The sequence below is a fragment of the Propithecus coquereli genome, unplaced genomic scaffold (assembly GCF_000956105.1).
Source record: "Propithecus coquereli isolate 6110/MARCELLA unplaced genomic scaffold, Pcoq_1.0 Scaffold507, whole genome shotgun sequence".
NCBI lineage: Eukaryota > Metazoa > Chordata > Mammalia > Primates > Indriidae > Propithecus > Propithecus coquereli.
The window spans coordinates 860716-877298 of record NW_012150919.1 but is presented as its reverse complement, the minus strand read 5'-3'; the positions used below and the strand labels follow the sequence as shown (position 1 = coordinate 877298).

At 40.4% G+C, this 16583-nt stretch overlaps 1 protein-coding gene across 3 annotated transcripts in view; it reads right to left on the bottom strand.

The window, feature by feature from the left end:
• Nucleotides 1-16583, bottom strand: part of SH3GL3 (SH3-domain GRB2-like 3) — a 137619-nt gene that overhangs the window by 45640 nt on the left and 75396 nt on the right. For all 3 annotated transcript variants that reach the window (XR_001137997.1, XM_012656528.1, XM_012656527.1), the window contains exon 2: nucleotides 3389-3457. Coding sequence is in view for 1 of the 3 variants with exons in the window: in XM_012656527.1 (XP_012511981.1) it covers nucleotides 3389-3457 (69 nt within the window). In the remaining 2 variants the exon portion in view is untranslated. The remainder of the gene's footprint in view (nucleotides 1-3388; nucleotides 3458-16583) is intronic.

Genomic DNA, 16583 nt, shown 5'->3' with positions numbered 1-16583 from the left:
CATTAATGTTTTCATAATTATCACAGCATCTATGTGAAGCAGGCAGGGCACACGTTGTCATCCTTGGATCACAGTTTAAAAAAGAGGAAATGACTCATTTGCACAGTTTGTTGTTAGAAATGTCTGTGGGAATTTGCTTAATTGTGTAACTGACGGTAAATATTCAAGGACTGACTCTGCTAAGCTTGTGAGTGAATAGAACCTAAAATGAAAATTAACTAAAATGACTGTCGTTTTTGTGCAAAAATTAATGAATTTGTAAAAAAGACTTGTTGAGGTCAGTTTAAAGCTTAAGAAAAACTAGTTTTAGATTTACAACTTTAATAAGTTAGATATTGATTAAAACACAACGCAGTGTTCCCTTTGATGTCACAACCCTCTCTGGACAGGAAAAACCGCCAGGAAGCTGAGTCACCTCTGAAAGGTGATGGTGAGAGGAATTAGAGAGGGGATATTTTCTAATTTAGATCCTTTTATATCTTTTGGGGAACAAAAAAAAAGGCAAGAAACACGTGGCCAAAAAACTTGCAAGAGCCTTCGAGGCCCTGACACGCACACACTGGAGATGCTCTCAGGACAGGCTGGGCGTCGACGCCAGAGATAAACAAACCCTCTACAGGTTCGAGAGGCCCCTTGAACATTCTGGTTAATACGAGCCGTCAAGATGAACACTGAAAAAAATAACTCCTGTAGTTTAAAAATAAAGACACAAAAATCTCCCTCCCAGAATAACAAGGGATATTATTGTGTGTGTGTGAGTCTGTGTGTGTGTGCACGTTTTCAAATTAACAAAGTGTTAGGCAAATATCTGATCAAATAGAGGTAAGTAAAGAGGTGAAAATTATTTTTGTGAAATAATTTTGGTGCAGAGGCCTCCTTTTTGGCTGATTACATTTGCAATTCCCATTTAATGCTGGTTCCCTGTCCAAAAGGTGTCCTAAAGTCTGTGCCACCGAGGCTCACGGACCTAGTCCCCGCATTACAGAGCTGCTAGCAGCCCCGGTTTGTTTATGGTATTCTCTTCAAAAAAAATCCGTATCTGTGGATTTGTCCTATTTCCTATTCTCTTTGTAATATATTTGCGTTTTTCCCCTCGCTCCTTCTTGGTCATACTTAGTAGAAATTTATCATTTTATGGCTTTCCCAGAAAAAAAAAACAACTCTTGGCTTTATTGTTTCTATCTTCTTATTGTTACTGTTTTCCATTTTATTAATCTCTCTTTTTATTTATATTGATTTCTACCTTCTACCTAAAGTGATTTAATTTGTTCTTACTTTCCTAGCTTCTTGGATTGCATGATTTCATTTCTCCCAAAATTTATTTTCTACTACATAATGCATTTAAGATTTAGCCATTTATCACAGGTTTTCACATATAGAATTCTGACACTCATGACTAACTAATCTGTAATTTTACTTTTTCATTTCCTTTTAAACTAAGAATTATTTTTACATGTTTTAAAATTTCCAAACATTCAGAATTTAGAAGCTATATGTTCCTTGTAATTTTTGTGTTCTATGATTTTACTTTAAGAAACTTACTGAGTTTTTTTCCCTGTAGCCTAGTACATAATTAATTATTGTAATTGCTCCAAATGAATTTTTGGAAAGAATGTGCATTCTTCATTTGGGGAATGCCAATATCCATATCTCTTTGTAATATGAGTTATTAATATTAATCATATTTTATGCAAATCCTTCATGAGCCTACACATTACTGTAAATTTAGATGCTATGTTATGTAGTACAAAATGGTTCATAATTATTTTAATTTCGTGATAGACTATATTGACTTTACCTTTCTATAATTAAAAAAAGAATTTTTCCATTTAGTGCTTTTTTACATCAAATTTTACTTTGATGTTACTATTGCTCTATTTTTATATGTTTAGCATTTATCGTGTAATATTTTTTCCGTTACTTTGTCATTTCTGTGTTATGTTGTAGGTGGGTCTGCTACCATCTAATGTATCTCTTCCAGAGACTCCTTAAAACTTCTGGTCATGTATTATACATTTCCATACTTTTCACTGCTGTAATAAAACAGATAATAAATTTCATATTTATATTTCTTCTGTCACTCACTGGGATGTTTGAAGGGAAAATGAGGTGAACAAGAGGGAATCTCAAGCCATCAACTCAAACTGAAACTCCTGAAATATGCTTCTCAATTTAACATTTCCACTGAATCATTCTGTTAGTAATAAAGCTGTGCATCGTATCTTTGTCTAATAGGAGTTTTTTTTAAAGTAATTTAGAGTATGTAAATGATATGAAAATGTCTCTATGGTTTTTGATTTTTAGAAATGAACTTTTTTCCAAAATCAAGAGCAAATTAAGTTTTCCCCTTCAAGGCACTGACATTTCTAGAAACTTTACACCTCTCATCCAGAAAAAAGGGAACTCCCAGAAGACAGGCCGGCTGGGGCCAGGCATCCTGAGAGAGCCCTTGGCCAGGCCGCAGCCGGGCTGGACTTCCTTCCCTGCTCCTGCTCCCACCTCTGCTCCCTGCTATCCCGCAGCCTTGACGTGTAGGCAGTCCTAAGGCTTTCTCTCCTCCCCCTCTCCTCTGAGGAGCCTAATTATGAAAACGAGGCTGTGTGTGAAGGGCCCCAGACAAAGAGGGAGGAACCTGAGTAAGTTGGCAGCTACTGCTGGTCCCAGCCCTGCCCCCACCTCAGCTTCTCTGCACGATGACCAGGAAACACGTGAAGGGACAGAGACTATAGTCTTTCTTTGGGGCGTGTTACAATCATTTCTGTATAAGCCAGTCATATTTTTTAAAATTCTTTCAAGTACATTAATGTTTTCATAATTATCACAGCATCTATGTGAAGCAGGCAGGGCACACGTTGTCATCCTTGGATCACAGTTTAAAAAAGAGGAAATGACTTATCCGAGTCTGCATGGCTAGTTCTAAGTGGCAGAACCAGGATGGTAGTTATTTGTTATGCAGCTGCTGCAACACCTGGGAACAGAGTCTGAGTCTCCCACACAGTACATCAATCTTTGCATATTTGAAGGGTCTTATTCCAGAAATACATTTTGATTCTCCCAGATACATGAACATAACCACAATTACTTCGGCCTTGCAGTAACTCGTGGCCAAGATTGCCCATCTTTTGCGCATTCTGACTTCTGGCCACTGGAGGGCGCGAGTGAGCCACATCCCGTCTCCTTCGTGCCCTGCCTGGACTGGATGTGTGACCGGGCAAGGGGCTGATGTGGGCTGGGAAGTGGGGAAGTATTGCCTTTCGCATGGCGTAATCCACGCCAATTTCAACATTCTAGATTTCCCTTCCAACTAATATCCCTCAGAGTAGCAGTATATCTCACACCACAACGAAAGTCAACTTCTAGTACAGTTTATGCACCAACATGCTCTTACCCTTTCCATGTCCAGAAACTCGTCGTCTAGTTTCGTTCCTTCAGCACCACTTATTTTTTCACTAAATAGCTGCAAAGAAATAAACATAAGTAATTGCATCGTACAATGATTCCTTATAACGGTTTTTGATCTAAATTATTAAAAACAAAAACAAAAAAAGCTTGGATTCAAATTGTTGGATTTTTTTGAACTCAGTCCTTTAAGAAAACTGTGGGAAGGAGTAAATATATGTGGGAAGACACGCATTTCTCACTGACTCGACAGATATTTATTGTGAACCTACTATGTGTAACGCACATGGTAAGTGCTCTAGCACAAGCAAGGGTAGGATAGGATCCTTGTCATCCGGGAACACACAGGTCAGCAAAAGACTTAAAACACAGACTCTCAACTAAAGTACAAGGGAGGAACAGTACGAACAATTAAAAATTAATAGTACTATGCATAAATTATTGCAAACATACCAAGTGGTGGACACTTCGGTGATGCACGGAATGGACGCAGAGCCCACAGCGTTGGGAGCAGGGCCACACAGGACCTCTTTCCTAGAAGACTTGGCATTTGCGCTGGCTTTTTAAGGACAGGGGACATTTCACCAGGAAGCACCGAAGGAAGGGCCTTCTGGGACGAAGCCCCACAAAACAAAGACCCCGAAGCCGGAATGTGTAGGGCAGGTTTCCTCAACCTCGCACTGCTGATACTCAGACCACACAGTTTGCTGCCGTGGGGGCTGTCCTGAGCTCTGTGGGATGTTTAGTGGCATCCTGGTCTCTGCCCACTGCGTGTCACCAGCACGTGTACACACACACACACACACACACACACCCCGTTGTGACAACCAAAACTGTCATCGGACAGTTGAGAACAACCAGTGTAGGGCAAATGTGCTCAAAAAACAGCAGGAAATTTTGTTTCACTGTGAAAATTACTGCTCAAGGGAGAATGGAGGGAAGCGAAACCTTCAGGTAGGCAGAGGCCAGATCACAGCCTCAGATGCCAAGATACAGGGTATGAGCGAGACGTCCCCAAAGATTCTTCACCGAACACAAGGCTGCTAGAGAAACCTTTTAGAAAAGCAACTCTGGCCACCAGTGGGTTGGACTGAAGAACAAGGAGGGCGGATTGGAAGAAAAAATATGTTAAATCACTTTCTTTAGAAAAGAACATCAACATAATTTAGTTATGCCCTTAAAATATTAATACGAATAGAAAGATCAGTAGCAAAGGGGGTGCCGTCAATAACAGGTGACGGGATTGCAGGTTGTTTTAAACGCGAATGTGATCACCACCTCAGCACACCCTGTATCACCATTTAACAGGAGCAATGTAAGTGGAGACCCGCGTTTTGAATTTGAGGTATGAGAAGGAATTTCTTGAAGAGAGGAGACATGGAAGATTACAAAAGGGCCAGGGTTTTCCATCCTCCCTGTCCTGCGTCTCTGCAGTTCTTCTCACAAGAGTTGGACTCTGTCTTCCCACCCAGTGAGTCTAGGGTGGGCATGTGATTTGTTTTGACCCCACAGGGACAAGCCTCGCCAGACCTCGAGAGACCCTGCATGCTGCCCCACACTCTCCTAAAACCCTGCTGCCACCCTGCGAACAAGCCCAGACTAACCTGCTGGATGGAGAGAGACCAGTGGCCCAGACACCCCCCCTCATGACAAACGGTCAGTCCCCAGAATCGGACCGCCCGCTGACCTGCAGCTGATGGCAGACCTGGAGAGCGTCCAGGGAGACCAGCCGCCTCTGCCGAGCTGTGGAAACAGGAGCCCAGTGCACGGTGCTGTTTGAAGCCACTAAATTTTGGTTTGTTATGCGCTAGCAGCTAACTGATACACTGGACAAGAATTCTAACTTTTCAGGCTGGGTATCGTAGTCAGAAAGAATTATATAAGGTATAGCTTTCAAGAGGAAAAAAAATCAAGAATCTCATTTCCACGCACCAAGTAGTGTTTTAAACAGAGGTGTCTGTCAATGAGAGCATCTCAGCATTTTTCTTGCTGTCATTCAGTAGTGAAATCCCCTAAAACACTGGTTCTTAACTTCAGAGGTAATATTGTGAGGATCTAATGAGAGTGATGCCAGCTCCCCTGGGGGAGGGAGCGGGGCCTCCACGTTTTGTTGCCATGGCGGATGGCGAAGACGGCCACAGGCCTGCGGCTCTCCCGTCGCAAAGGGAAGTCTATTTTCCACGCTGCGATGTGCTCTGACCAATAGAACAGTGTAAGCCACTCGGTGTGAACACCAAGTTTGTACTTCATAAACACTTTATAGCTTCAAAGAGGCTTCATAGATACTTTTGCTCGATCCCTGAGGTCCACTTCACCCCTCTCTGTGAACGAACCTGGGCTCCAGTGAGAGAAGGTTGGAGAAGGAAGAACACGTGGAGCCGAGATCAGCCGTCCCAGCTCAGCCGTCTCAGACCACCAGGCCGCGGCTACCCCGGCAGCTGAGGGCACAGGTGACAGAGCCCTGCAGGGATCAGCCATCCCAGCCGACACCCCCAGTGCACCAGCCCGAACCGCTGACCCACAGAATTGGAAACTAAATAAATGATTTTTGTTTTAAGTCACTATGTTTTCGGATGGTGTGTCAGAGTTGCCTGTAATTTCCCGTAGCTACTGGAATCACAGAAACCCACACATGGATCTCTATTTTAAATAAATTTCAAAATATCCATTTGAAAACCCCTTTACCATTAAGAGTTACACCTGAAACCTCTTTAATCTGAACACATTCTCACTTTCAGAAAGCAAAGTGTCTAATAGATGAAGGGGTGTTTCTATTTTCAAGAACAGAAAGTAGTGAGATTTTATACCTTTCTTGTTCAGAAAGAGGCAACACATGGGATTGCTTCCAACAGAAGTCACAGGTAAGAGCCATGATCATTCTTCTGCTCTTCCTGAATTTCCCGGTGAAATTCAGCTGTTTTGATACAGTAAACATAAACACACACATGGCATAGCTATTTAGGCCACTTGACCATATTTGACATGCCAATCATTCAACAAATACTGTTTGTTGAGCATCTACTATTTGCAAGGTACTGCTACAGGTGCTTGGGATATAAGGATGAAAATGATAGGCTTGATCCCTTCCTACAGGGGCCCTAGCCTCATCCCAAGGTTACAGGGTTATTTCTTTTAGGTGTTAGAAGCTAAACATCAATACTTAAGTTTCTAATCTGGCTAAGATGATTAGATAAATTCAACTCAGATGCACTCCCTATGCTCTGAAAACACTGCAATGATAGACTAAATATCAAAAAGAAAACCGGGAAGATAAACAATGCTCAAAAACAGAATAAACGTCTTCTGTCATCCTGAAAATGAATAGAAACGCAACGTGCCGGGCAAGGCTGAAGCCTCAGGCCTGCTGCACTTCTTGAACGCACGGGCCAGGGCAGCCAGAAGTCTGGTCCGTTGGGTAAAAAGAGATTTAAAAGTGCTGCATATGACAAGAGCCTGGACGCAAGCTCTGCTTAAAGCCAGGAGATGGGAAGGAAAATGAGACTGGAAACAAAAATATCCAGATGCAAACCACTGTCTGATGCTACCACATGTGACAATCCGCAGGCCCAGGGAGGTTGGAAAACAAAGAGTAAATCAAGTCATCCCCCAGCTCTGTGGCTGGATCCGGATATCCCCGGTATCACCGCAGAACAGAAACCACTATTCTGTATCCAGACCTTGGGAAGCCGGATGGAAGAAGCCACAGCCATTAAACAGAAGTGAGTGTAAGGGCCGGGTGCGATGACTCACGCCTTTAATCCACATGCTGGGAGGCCGAGGTGGCAGGACCACTTGAGGCCAGCAGTTTGAGACCAGCCTGGCCAACATAGTGAGACCCTGTCTCTACAAAAAATAAAAAAATTAGCCAGGTGTGGTGGCACATGCCTGTGGTCCCAGCTGCTTGGAGGCTGAGGCAGGAGGATCACTTGAGCCCAGGAGTTTGAGGCTGCAGTGAGCTATGATGACGCCACTGCACTCTAGCCTGGGCAACAGAGTGAGACTCTGAGTCTTAAAAAAAAAAAAAGAAGTGAACACAAAAGTGGTAAAAAGATACTCCCCCCAAAATTAAAATTCATCCTACATTTAAATTCTAAAGCACAGGAATAAAATATAACACCAAAAAAGAGAGCCAACAAAATCACATAACATAACATGAATTCACTTCTGGTAAAAATAATTTTACGAAACAACAGGACAGACTTTTTACGTATGTTGAAGATATTATCAAAATGATAAAGAAGTAACTTCTATTAATAAAAAGCAAGCAATTACACAAAAGGACAGAAATTTAAAAATAGATATAAAAAATTAGAAATCTTAGAAACAAAAAATATAGTGTCACGAAAATGAAAAACTCAATAGATGGGATAAACTCCAGACTGGGTACAACCAGGAAAGAACTAGTAAACTGGAAAATATTAAAATATTAAGAAACTCACCCAAAGAACAACAATAACAAAAGGACAAAGAGTTTTATTTTTTTTAATGAAATATCAATTAATCAGTATGTAGGATACATGAGAGGCTCCAAGATATATCTGATAGGCACTTCGAGAAAAAGGACAGAATATAGGAGAATCAATATTCGAAGAGTTAAAATAGTTCTTTTTTCGTACAGTTGAAGGAAGGTATGAATGCACTCATACTTGGAAGTACACTCGAGCACCAAGCAGGATAAATACTAACTTACACCTAGACACAGCAAAATCTCAAGAAAATCCTAAAACTATCATGGGGGTTCGGGGGAACAACCAACCAACCAACCCAACGACCAAAGCGACAGCATAAGATTTACAGCAGATTTTCTTCAGCACCAGCAGGTGCCAAAAAACAGTGGAGGAATGGCTCCCTAAACTGTTGTTTAGGAAAAAGAACAAAATAAACACATATCCAGACCATGACAGTCTCTAATAAAGTGATGCTCAAGTATTTCATCAAAGAAATAAAAATTGAACCGAGAGGGGAAGCATGGAGCCCATGAAACAATGGTGAGAATGGAAATGGGCGAACTATGGTGGTAAATTTAACTACTGACCAAAGATAGGCAAAAACTAGCATATCTTCGTTTACACAAAGGTAAAATGAAAACCTTAGGCAATAATAAAATAGGGAGCGGGAAGGGTGTTCAGTGGGTATTTTCAACACACTAAGGTTCATTAGTATTCAGGAGGGGTGAGAAACAGGCACGACTTCATGCTGAAATGATGCACGGGAAGTACCCGTGTTATATGATCAATGGTAACTACTGAAAGCACAAACTAAGATATACGCATAGTACGGCGCAGGTTTTAACATAATAGCTACACCCTCACACTGGTAAAACACCAGTGTTTTCCAGTCCAAGAGAAAGCAAGGAGAAAGGCCATGGGAGAAAAACAAGGAGTGGCAAATAGAAATCACAAAATAAGGCGGGCACGGTGGCTCACGTCTGTAATCCCAACACTCTGGGAAGCCGGGGTGGGAGGAGCCCTTGGCTCAGGAGTTTGAGACCAGCCTGAGCAAGAGCGAGACCCTGTCTCTACCAAAAATAGAAAAATTAGCCAGGAGTGGTGGCGTTTGCCTGTAGTCCCAGCTACTCGGGAGGCTGAGGCAAGAGGATCACTTGAGCCCAGGAGTTTGAGGTTGCTGTGAGCTAAGATGACACCACTGCACTTTACCTGGATTGACAGAGCCAGACTGTGTCTCAAAAAAATAAAATAAAATAAAAACCCACAAAATAAGACAGTAATAATAAGTCCAAATAGATCAGTAGTCATTATCTATATATCTATATGGATTAAACTGAACATATTAAAGAATAAATTAATAGAGCATATTTTTAAAATCCAGCTATGTGCAGCTTCGAAGAGTCACACCTAAAACACAATATATAGAAAGATTGTAATTAAATAGACAAAATGTACATACTAGGAGAATACTAACCAAAATAAAGCCTGTAACAATAATATCAGAGAAGAAATACTTTCCTAAGGCAAGGCAAGAACAGGGATAGAGACTTGACCTTAGAAAAGGAGCAATCCACAACATTTTGTTACAATAATAATATTGTATCTAACAACAGCATAACTGCCAAAAATATAAAACAAAAACTACTGAAACTGACAAATCCACCATTGTGGCAGGAGATTTAATATAACAGTATCAGAAAACTGACATATCAAACATAATTAAAAAATTGAAAAGGATATAGGTGATTTGAATGACCAAATTAACCACCTCGATCCTATGCACATATACATACATCCCTCCAGCCAATAAATAGAAAATGTACACTCTTTGCAAGTACAGGTGGAACATTACAAAAACTGACCATGTGCTAGGTCCCAAAATCAATCAACGCCCTATAGGGAATGTTTATTTGGTTTTTTTTTTATTTTTTTTTTTCTTTACCGTAATGCAATTGAATTAGGATTCAAAAGTTAAAATAAATATGTAGGCATAAAATTTTAGAATTCTGCCCTAAATAACAATAAGTTAAAAAGGAAGCCTCAATAAAAATTATAAAAAAATTTAACAACAATAAAAATACATCAAAACCCATGGGATTCAGCAAAAGCAATACTTAGAAACCAATAAAACCAATGTATACCCTTAAATACATTTAAAAGAACACTTCAACTTCATGTTTCAAACTGACAGTGTCATTCAATCTCATTTGGAAACACCTGATTTCCAATGTTGGAAAGTCTACCAACTGCGCCAATGTGCTAGAGATACAAAGATCAATCACCATATTCCAGCAGCTCACAGGCCCACTGTGAAGCCGAAACGTGAAGAGCCACACGCAGCGAGATGTGTACTGTTCCATAACAGAGACGCAGAATTTGCCAGTAGAACCCAGATGGAAGGAAACAAATTATTATATGGATGAGAAGGTGCCAAGAAAGTTCCAGAACAAAGCCTAGAAGGCTATATGGAGTTCACCAGGGAGACAAGAGAAAAAGTGCATTTCTGGTAGAAATAATAGCATAGGTAAAGGTTTAAAAATAAAAATACAGATGAGAGTGTTCAATTCGGTACGGGTAACTGATAGGAAACACTGACCCTAAATGAAAAGGAACAGATGGGCAGACAGGCGGGGGCCAGACCATGAGGCTGACCTTCAACCTGTGGGCAGTGGAGATTTTTAACACGTTAACTGCCATGTGAGTTGTATTTAACTCACGGTAGTTTTGATCCCGGGGCCTCGTGAAGCATATGTAAGTCATGTCTCTTCACCTTGGGAGCCACGAGAACTATTTTTCAAGTTGCATATAATTCACGCACAGAAAACAACAAAAAATAGCACATTTTTCATTAAATTAGAAAGGATCATTTTACTTTAGAAGTTTTTATTCTATTTTTGTAATAAAACACTGCGGACCCAAGGAAAAGTATTTTTTTTCCTAGTGTGCAGTCAACGTGTTAAGCGAGTGAGCGATGTGAACAGGTCTGAATTTCAGAAAGGTCAGTCAGAGGCGCATGGGAGAATGGACCGAGAGGAACCAGGCGGTGGCAGGCACCTGTTAGGAGGTGACAAGGGACACACACTATATGAAGAGGTAGGCTGGGGAAGGCTGTCAAAATTTCGCTCTAAAACTCTCCTTCCGCTTCGAACACAAGCTGCCCTCACCTCCACTTCCCCATCACAAACACTGCCTGCGACCTGGGCTCGCCAGACAGAAGTTGCGCATCTGAAATACAAACGTGTGGCTGGTCAACGTGGCTCACGTGTTGTCCCCAGTGGAAAAGGGACTTCACGCTGCAACTCAGACCTCTCTCAGGATGCCTTGGTGCTATGGTCAGGGTTCACCATCTACTCTTCGGTGGCTCCAATTTTGTGAATAATAGGAAAATTAAGACTATTTTCAAAGACTACAACAGAGCAGTGACAAATTATAAAAGAAATTTATTTGGGAAATATGAAGCTTCTGCATTTGGTGTTTCATCTAGACATACTGGGTTTTAATGGTAAATGTTAACACAGCCTTGGCCTCCTTGTGCAAATATCTGTTTTCAAAGAAACCTTGGCTTCTCCATCTTCTTCCTTTTTATGAAGCAAGAAATTAAACAGTGAGAAAGCCAGAACCTAGAAGAAAATGTAAAAAAGCAGAATTTATACCTCAGGCTTTTATAAATGGCTCCAGAACAGTGTTTTTCAATCTGTGTGCCACAAAACACTAGCTCCATGGGAGGTGAGTAAGGGACAGGCAAAAAACAAAACAAAACAGCTCCTGACTACACACGTTTAGGAACACAGGGAAAACAAGATTAAGCAGATTTCTTTACTAAAACACTTTCAGAGGCTTTAAAATGGCAACAGGCTCTGTGGATTTCCAAGGGGCAGATACATGAAAGATGCAGCACTTCCCACGCTCACCTGGCCGTGGGAGACGTCTGATCTGAGGACAAATCTCCAAGGGGTGGTGTTCTGAGGAACACACTTTGAGAAACCCTGCACCGAAAATTTCACCCTTTCTGGTTCCTCTTTTTTTCTTTTTTCTCTTTCAACCAGTTAGCCGTCATGCTCTGTTTGCATCCGCTTGGAGAGTACGGCAAGATTCAATTTTAAGTACAAGTCACCAAGGTTATTTTTAAGTTGCTCATATTAGAGAAAGATGAGAAAAGGGTATATGTGAGCTCTCTGTACTGGTTTTGTAACTTTTCTTTCTGTAAGTCTAAAATTTTTTCGAATCTTAAAATTTAAGAAGATCTCTGAGGGTATCCGAGCAACCCAGGCAGCCAGGATCTGAGGGGCCAAAACCAGGAGGAATTCAGGGAAACACACCGAGGGGGTGATGCTTTTACAGATGACTTTTCTCTCTGGGGAATGTTCTGTCTTCCAGCATAGGACATAGAGTCTGAGCAGAAAGCACCAGCCTGGAACTTGCAGCAGTCTTGCTAGCTGTGCAAGAGGAAAACTGGAATGCACTGTAACCAAGGCAACCAGGATGTAAGAGGCCAGACTCTGGGAAAGGGGGAACATAAAGAAGCAAACCTGACAGACGGTGTTCGAGTTTCTCTCAAAGCTTTGACAATTCTGAAGCTGAGTATGCACAAGGAAGGCAAGATGCTAAGAAATCAGCACAAAGCGGCTGCTTAGAGGTTAATGATCTAAGCAGAGATTTTTGCAGTATCACTGTGATCAAGAGACAAGAATTGGCGTTCAGAACTGCCTGCTAAGGAGATGCCCTGGTAAACAGTCTGGGATATCAGTTCATCCCTGAAGGCCTAAACCCTGAGAGTAACAGCAGGCTCGGAGTCATGACCTCTCAAAGCCCGAAATACGAACTTGAATCATTTCAATCCATTGCAGTATGGTTATTAGCCTTTACCCTCATTATCTACTGGAATAAAACCAGAGCATCTCTGGGAGATACATCACCCAGAGCACTACAATTCTTCACACACAACATCTGCCATTGAAATAAAAAATCACGTGGCGTATCAGGAGACTGAACCAAACCACGGAAGACTATGGAAAGGACAGGCGATCTAACAGGCAATCCCAACACTGACATCGGAAATTATCTTTAGCACAACTACAATAAATATGCTGAAGAAAATAGATGACAATGGCAATTTTTATCAAAAAATTGGAAAACATAAAAAGAGCAGATGAAAATTCAATAACTAAAATTAAGAATCCAACAGAAGGATTTAGGTCATTAAATAGGAAATATTCAATTTCGAATTAGAAGTGTAGTTTATTATATCTCAAACAAGAAGCAGTATACTTAATCAGAGTATGCACCTAAACCATCGACACAGTTTTGCCATCTTAATGGTAGCTTGTTTATGCCAGCAGAGAAGCAGCATGTGATGAAATCACAAAAGGTGTTTTCCACAGCTTGTTGAGAACTGAATATTTTTCCTTACAAGAAATGGTCCAAAGCCTGGAAGAAGTGGTAGTCAGTTGGTGCAAGGTCTGGTGGACACGGTGGATGACAGAGAGTTTCCAAGTCCAGCCTCTGTAGTTTGAGCAGCATCGTCTGTGCAACATGTGGTTGAGCGTTGTCTTGCAAAAGGATTGGCCTGTCTCTAGTGACCAACCTCATCTGCTTAATCACAAGCATCCTCATCATTTCGTCCAATTGGTTGCAGTAGACATCCGCTGTAATAGACTGACCAGGTTTCATAAAGCTGTAGTGGATAAAACCAGTGTTGGACCACCAAACAGACACCAATAGCTTTTTTTGATGAATATTCAGTTTTGGACTGTGTTTTGGCACCTCGTCTTTATCCAATCCTTGTGCCAAATGCTTGCAATTGTGAAAAGGAATCCATTTTTCATCGCGTGTAACAATGTGGTTTACAAATGGTTCACCTTTATGTCATGACAGCAAAGAAAGGTAAGGTTCAAGACAATTTCTCTACTGATGCTCATTTAATTCATGTGGAACCCATCTATCCGGCTTCTTTACCTTGCCCATTTGTTTCAAATGGTCCGATGTTGTCAGAATAGTAACATCAAATCTTCCTGCTAATTCTCGCATAGGTTGAGATGGATTTGCTTCCACTACAGCTTTCAGCTCATCATCATCCACTTTGGTCTCAGGTCGCCTACCTGGCTCATTGTCAAGACAAAAATCACCAGAATGGAACTCCTCAAACCATCGATGTACTATGTGTTTGTCAGCTACATCCTTCCCAAACTCTTCGTTGATATTTTGAGCTGTCTGCACTGCATTGCCTCCACAACAGAACTCATACACGAAAATAACATGGATTTTTTATTTATCCATGGTTTCACAAAAATTGCTCTAAAAATTTTTTCGAAAGATAATCACAAGCCAAAACATGTGTTTGAAAGATTGAGGATATACCTTCACTATAAAAACAAAACAGGAAGTGTCAAAGTGAAATGTCAGAGATCGCAACTGTCAAACTTAGTACTTAAGGAAATTGGACATTTCATACTTAATAATAATTATTGTACTAGACACTGCAACTGAGAGAATATGTGAACTAGAAGATAAGTCAGTAGGTAGTATCCTAATTGAAATATAAAGGGAAAGAGGATGAAAAACACAAAAAATAGCATTATAACCATATCATGCACAGTGAAAATATCTAACACAAGTATATTTTAGAGTTCATAATAAGAGGACAGAGAAATGGGAAAGAAGCAATATTTGAAGAGGAGATGGCCAAGAATTATTCAAAATAGGAAAAAAGTATATCAAGCTATAGATTCGAGCTTTTCTAGGAATTCCAAGCAGAAGCAGGGTAAATAAGAAAAACATATCTGGGCACATTATAGTCAAACTGCTGAAGACTGAAGACAAAGAAACTTAAAAGCAAACAAAGAGAAAAATACGCATTGCATTCAAAGAAGCAACAAAAGGACTGTTAGCTGATGTTGCCACAGAAATCAAGGAGCTACAAGACAATGAAATCACAGACTTAAAGTGCTGGCAAAAAATATCTGCCAACATAAAATTCTATTCCCAATGAATATATCCTTCACAACAAAAAGGCAAAATTAAAGAAATATTCAGAGAAAAGCTCCAAAGAATTCCTCACCAGCAGACACACACCAAAAGAAACACTAAAGGGAGTTCTTTAAAAAATTAATTTTATATACATAAATTCCATCCTGGATGGAAACAGGAAAATGTGGAAAGAAATGAAGAACACCAGGAAGATGAATCTAAATGAACATTAATAGCTTAAAACAACAATAATATCTTGTGAGGTTTCAAATGTATGTAGAATTTTAAAAACATGAAAACAAAGCACAAAAGCCAACACTAAGGGAGTTGTTAGATTGTTGTAAGGTCTCTTCTACTGCTTGGAAGTGATAAATTTAATTTAATTAAGATTCTACCACATTTAAAAAATGCATGTCATAATATCTAGTATTACTTCTTACAAAATCATAAAATAACACATAACTAGCAAGTCACTAAAGGAGTCAAATGAAATAATAAAAATAAATGATTAATCCAAAAGAAGGCAAAAGGACTTCTGGTTCCAAAATGGCGGCGTGGAAGCAAACTGGTTTCATTTTCCCACACAGAAAACCAAAAACATATATACAGCACCAAGATTATCACCAGAAATATCCCAGAACTCAAATATGAATATAGGACAGGTCCTAGGGCCACACAGAAGTGAAAAAACACTAAGCAGACAGTAAGAGAATTGTACTACCACATCTGTGACACCCCTCAGCATCACTTTCTACACTAGAAACAGTGAGATCAAGGTGGACGACCAGCTTCCCCACCATCTTGGGTTCCCTAGCAGGAGGCTTGTCCCTGCCTTAACCTACAAGAAGCATCACAGGTGCCTGAAAGGAGAAATATCCCCTGAGGACAGGCAGAGACAAAGAGGGGAGGTAGCACTACTATCCTCAGCCCTGGAAATTCTGCTCTGTAACTCGGCTGCAGGAGATGTCAAGTCAGAGTGGCTGTTCAGCAGCACCATGCTGTAGGAAGTTTTTACCACAGGTCCCCTGGGCATGAACCCCTAGCCAGCCTTCCCACATTGCGGGGATATCCCCTTTGGAGCCTCGTCATTCAGAAAGGTCATGGCTGTAATTGTTTACAAGAGGCAAGGCAAACCTGGGCTTAAGGCACCACCTAGAGCTGAAAAGGAGGCAGTGACCTAGCAGTAAAGAACCTCTAAGCAAATATATCCAATAAAAACAAAAATAAGCCAGATAGAGAAGACCGGAATAAATAATCAATCTTTCAATGCAAAGACACAGATGCACATCCACAAGAAACAACGGCAAAAGGGGAAACATGATCTCTCCAAACAGACAAAGCAAAGAATCAGTAACTGACCCTAACGAGGTGATATGTGAGCTCTCTGACCAAGAATTCGAAATAGTAGTTTTAAGGAAACTCAGTGATCACCAAGATAACCCAGAAAATCAATTCAGAAATTTATCAGAGAAATTTAACAAAGAGTTTGAAATACTAATAAAAAACCCCAGAAGTCTTAGAAGTGAAAAATACATTTGCTGAACTGAAAAATTCATTAGAGGCTCTCAACAGCAGAATGGATCAAGCAGAGGAAAAGGTACCTAAGAATCAGTTTAATCAAAGAAATGAAAGATTTACACAAGGAAAACTATAAAACATTGATAAAAGAAACAGAAGAGAATATAAAAATATGGAAAAACATTCCATGCTCATGAATTGAAAGAATATTGTTAAAAAATGGCAATACTACCCAAAACAATTTACAAATTC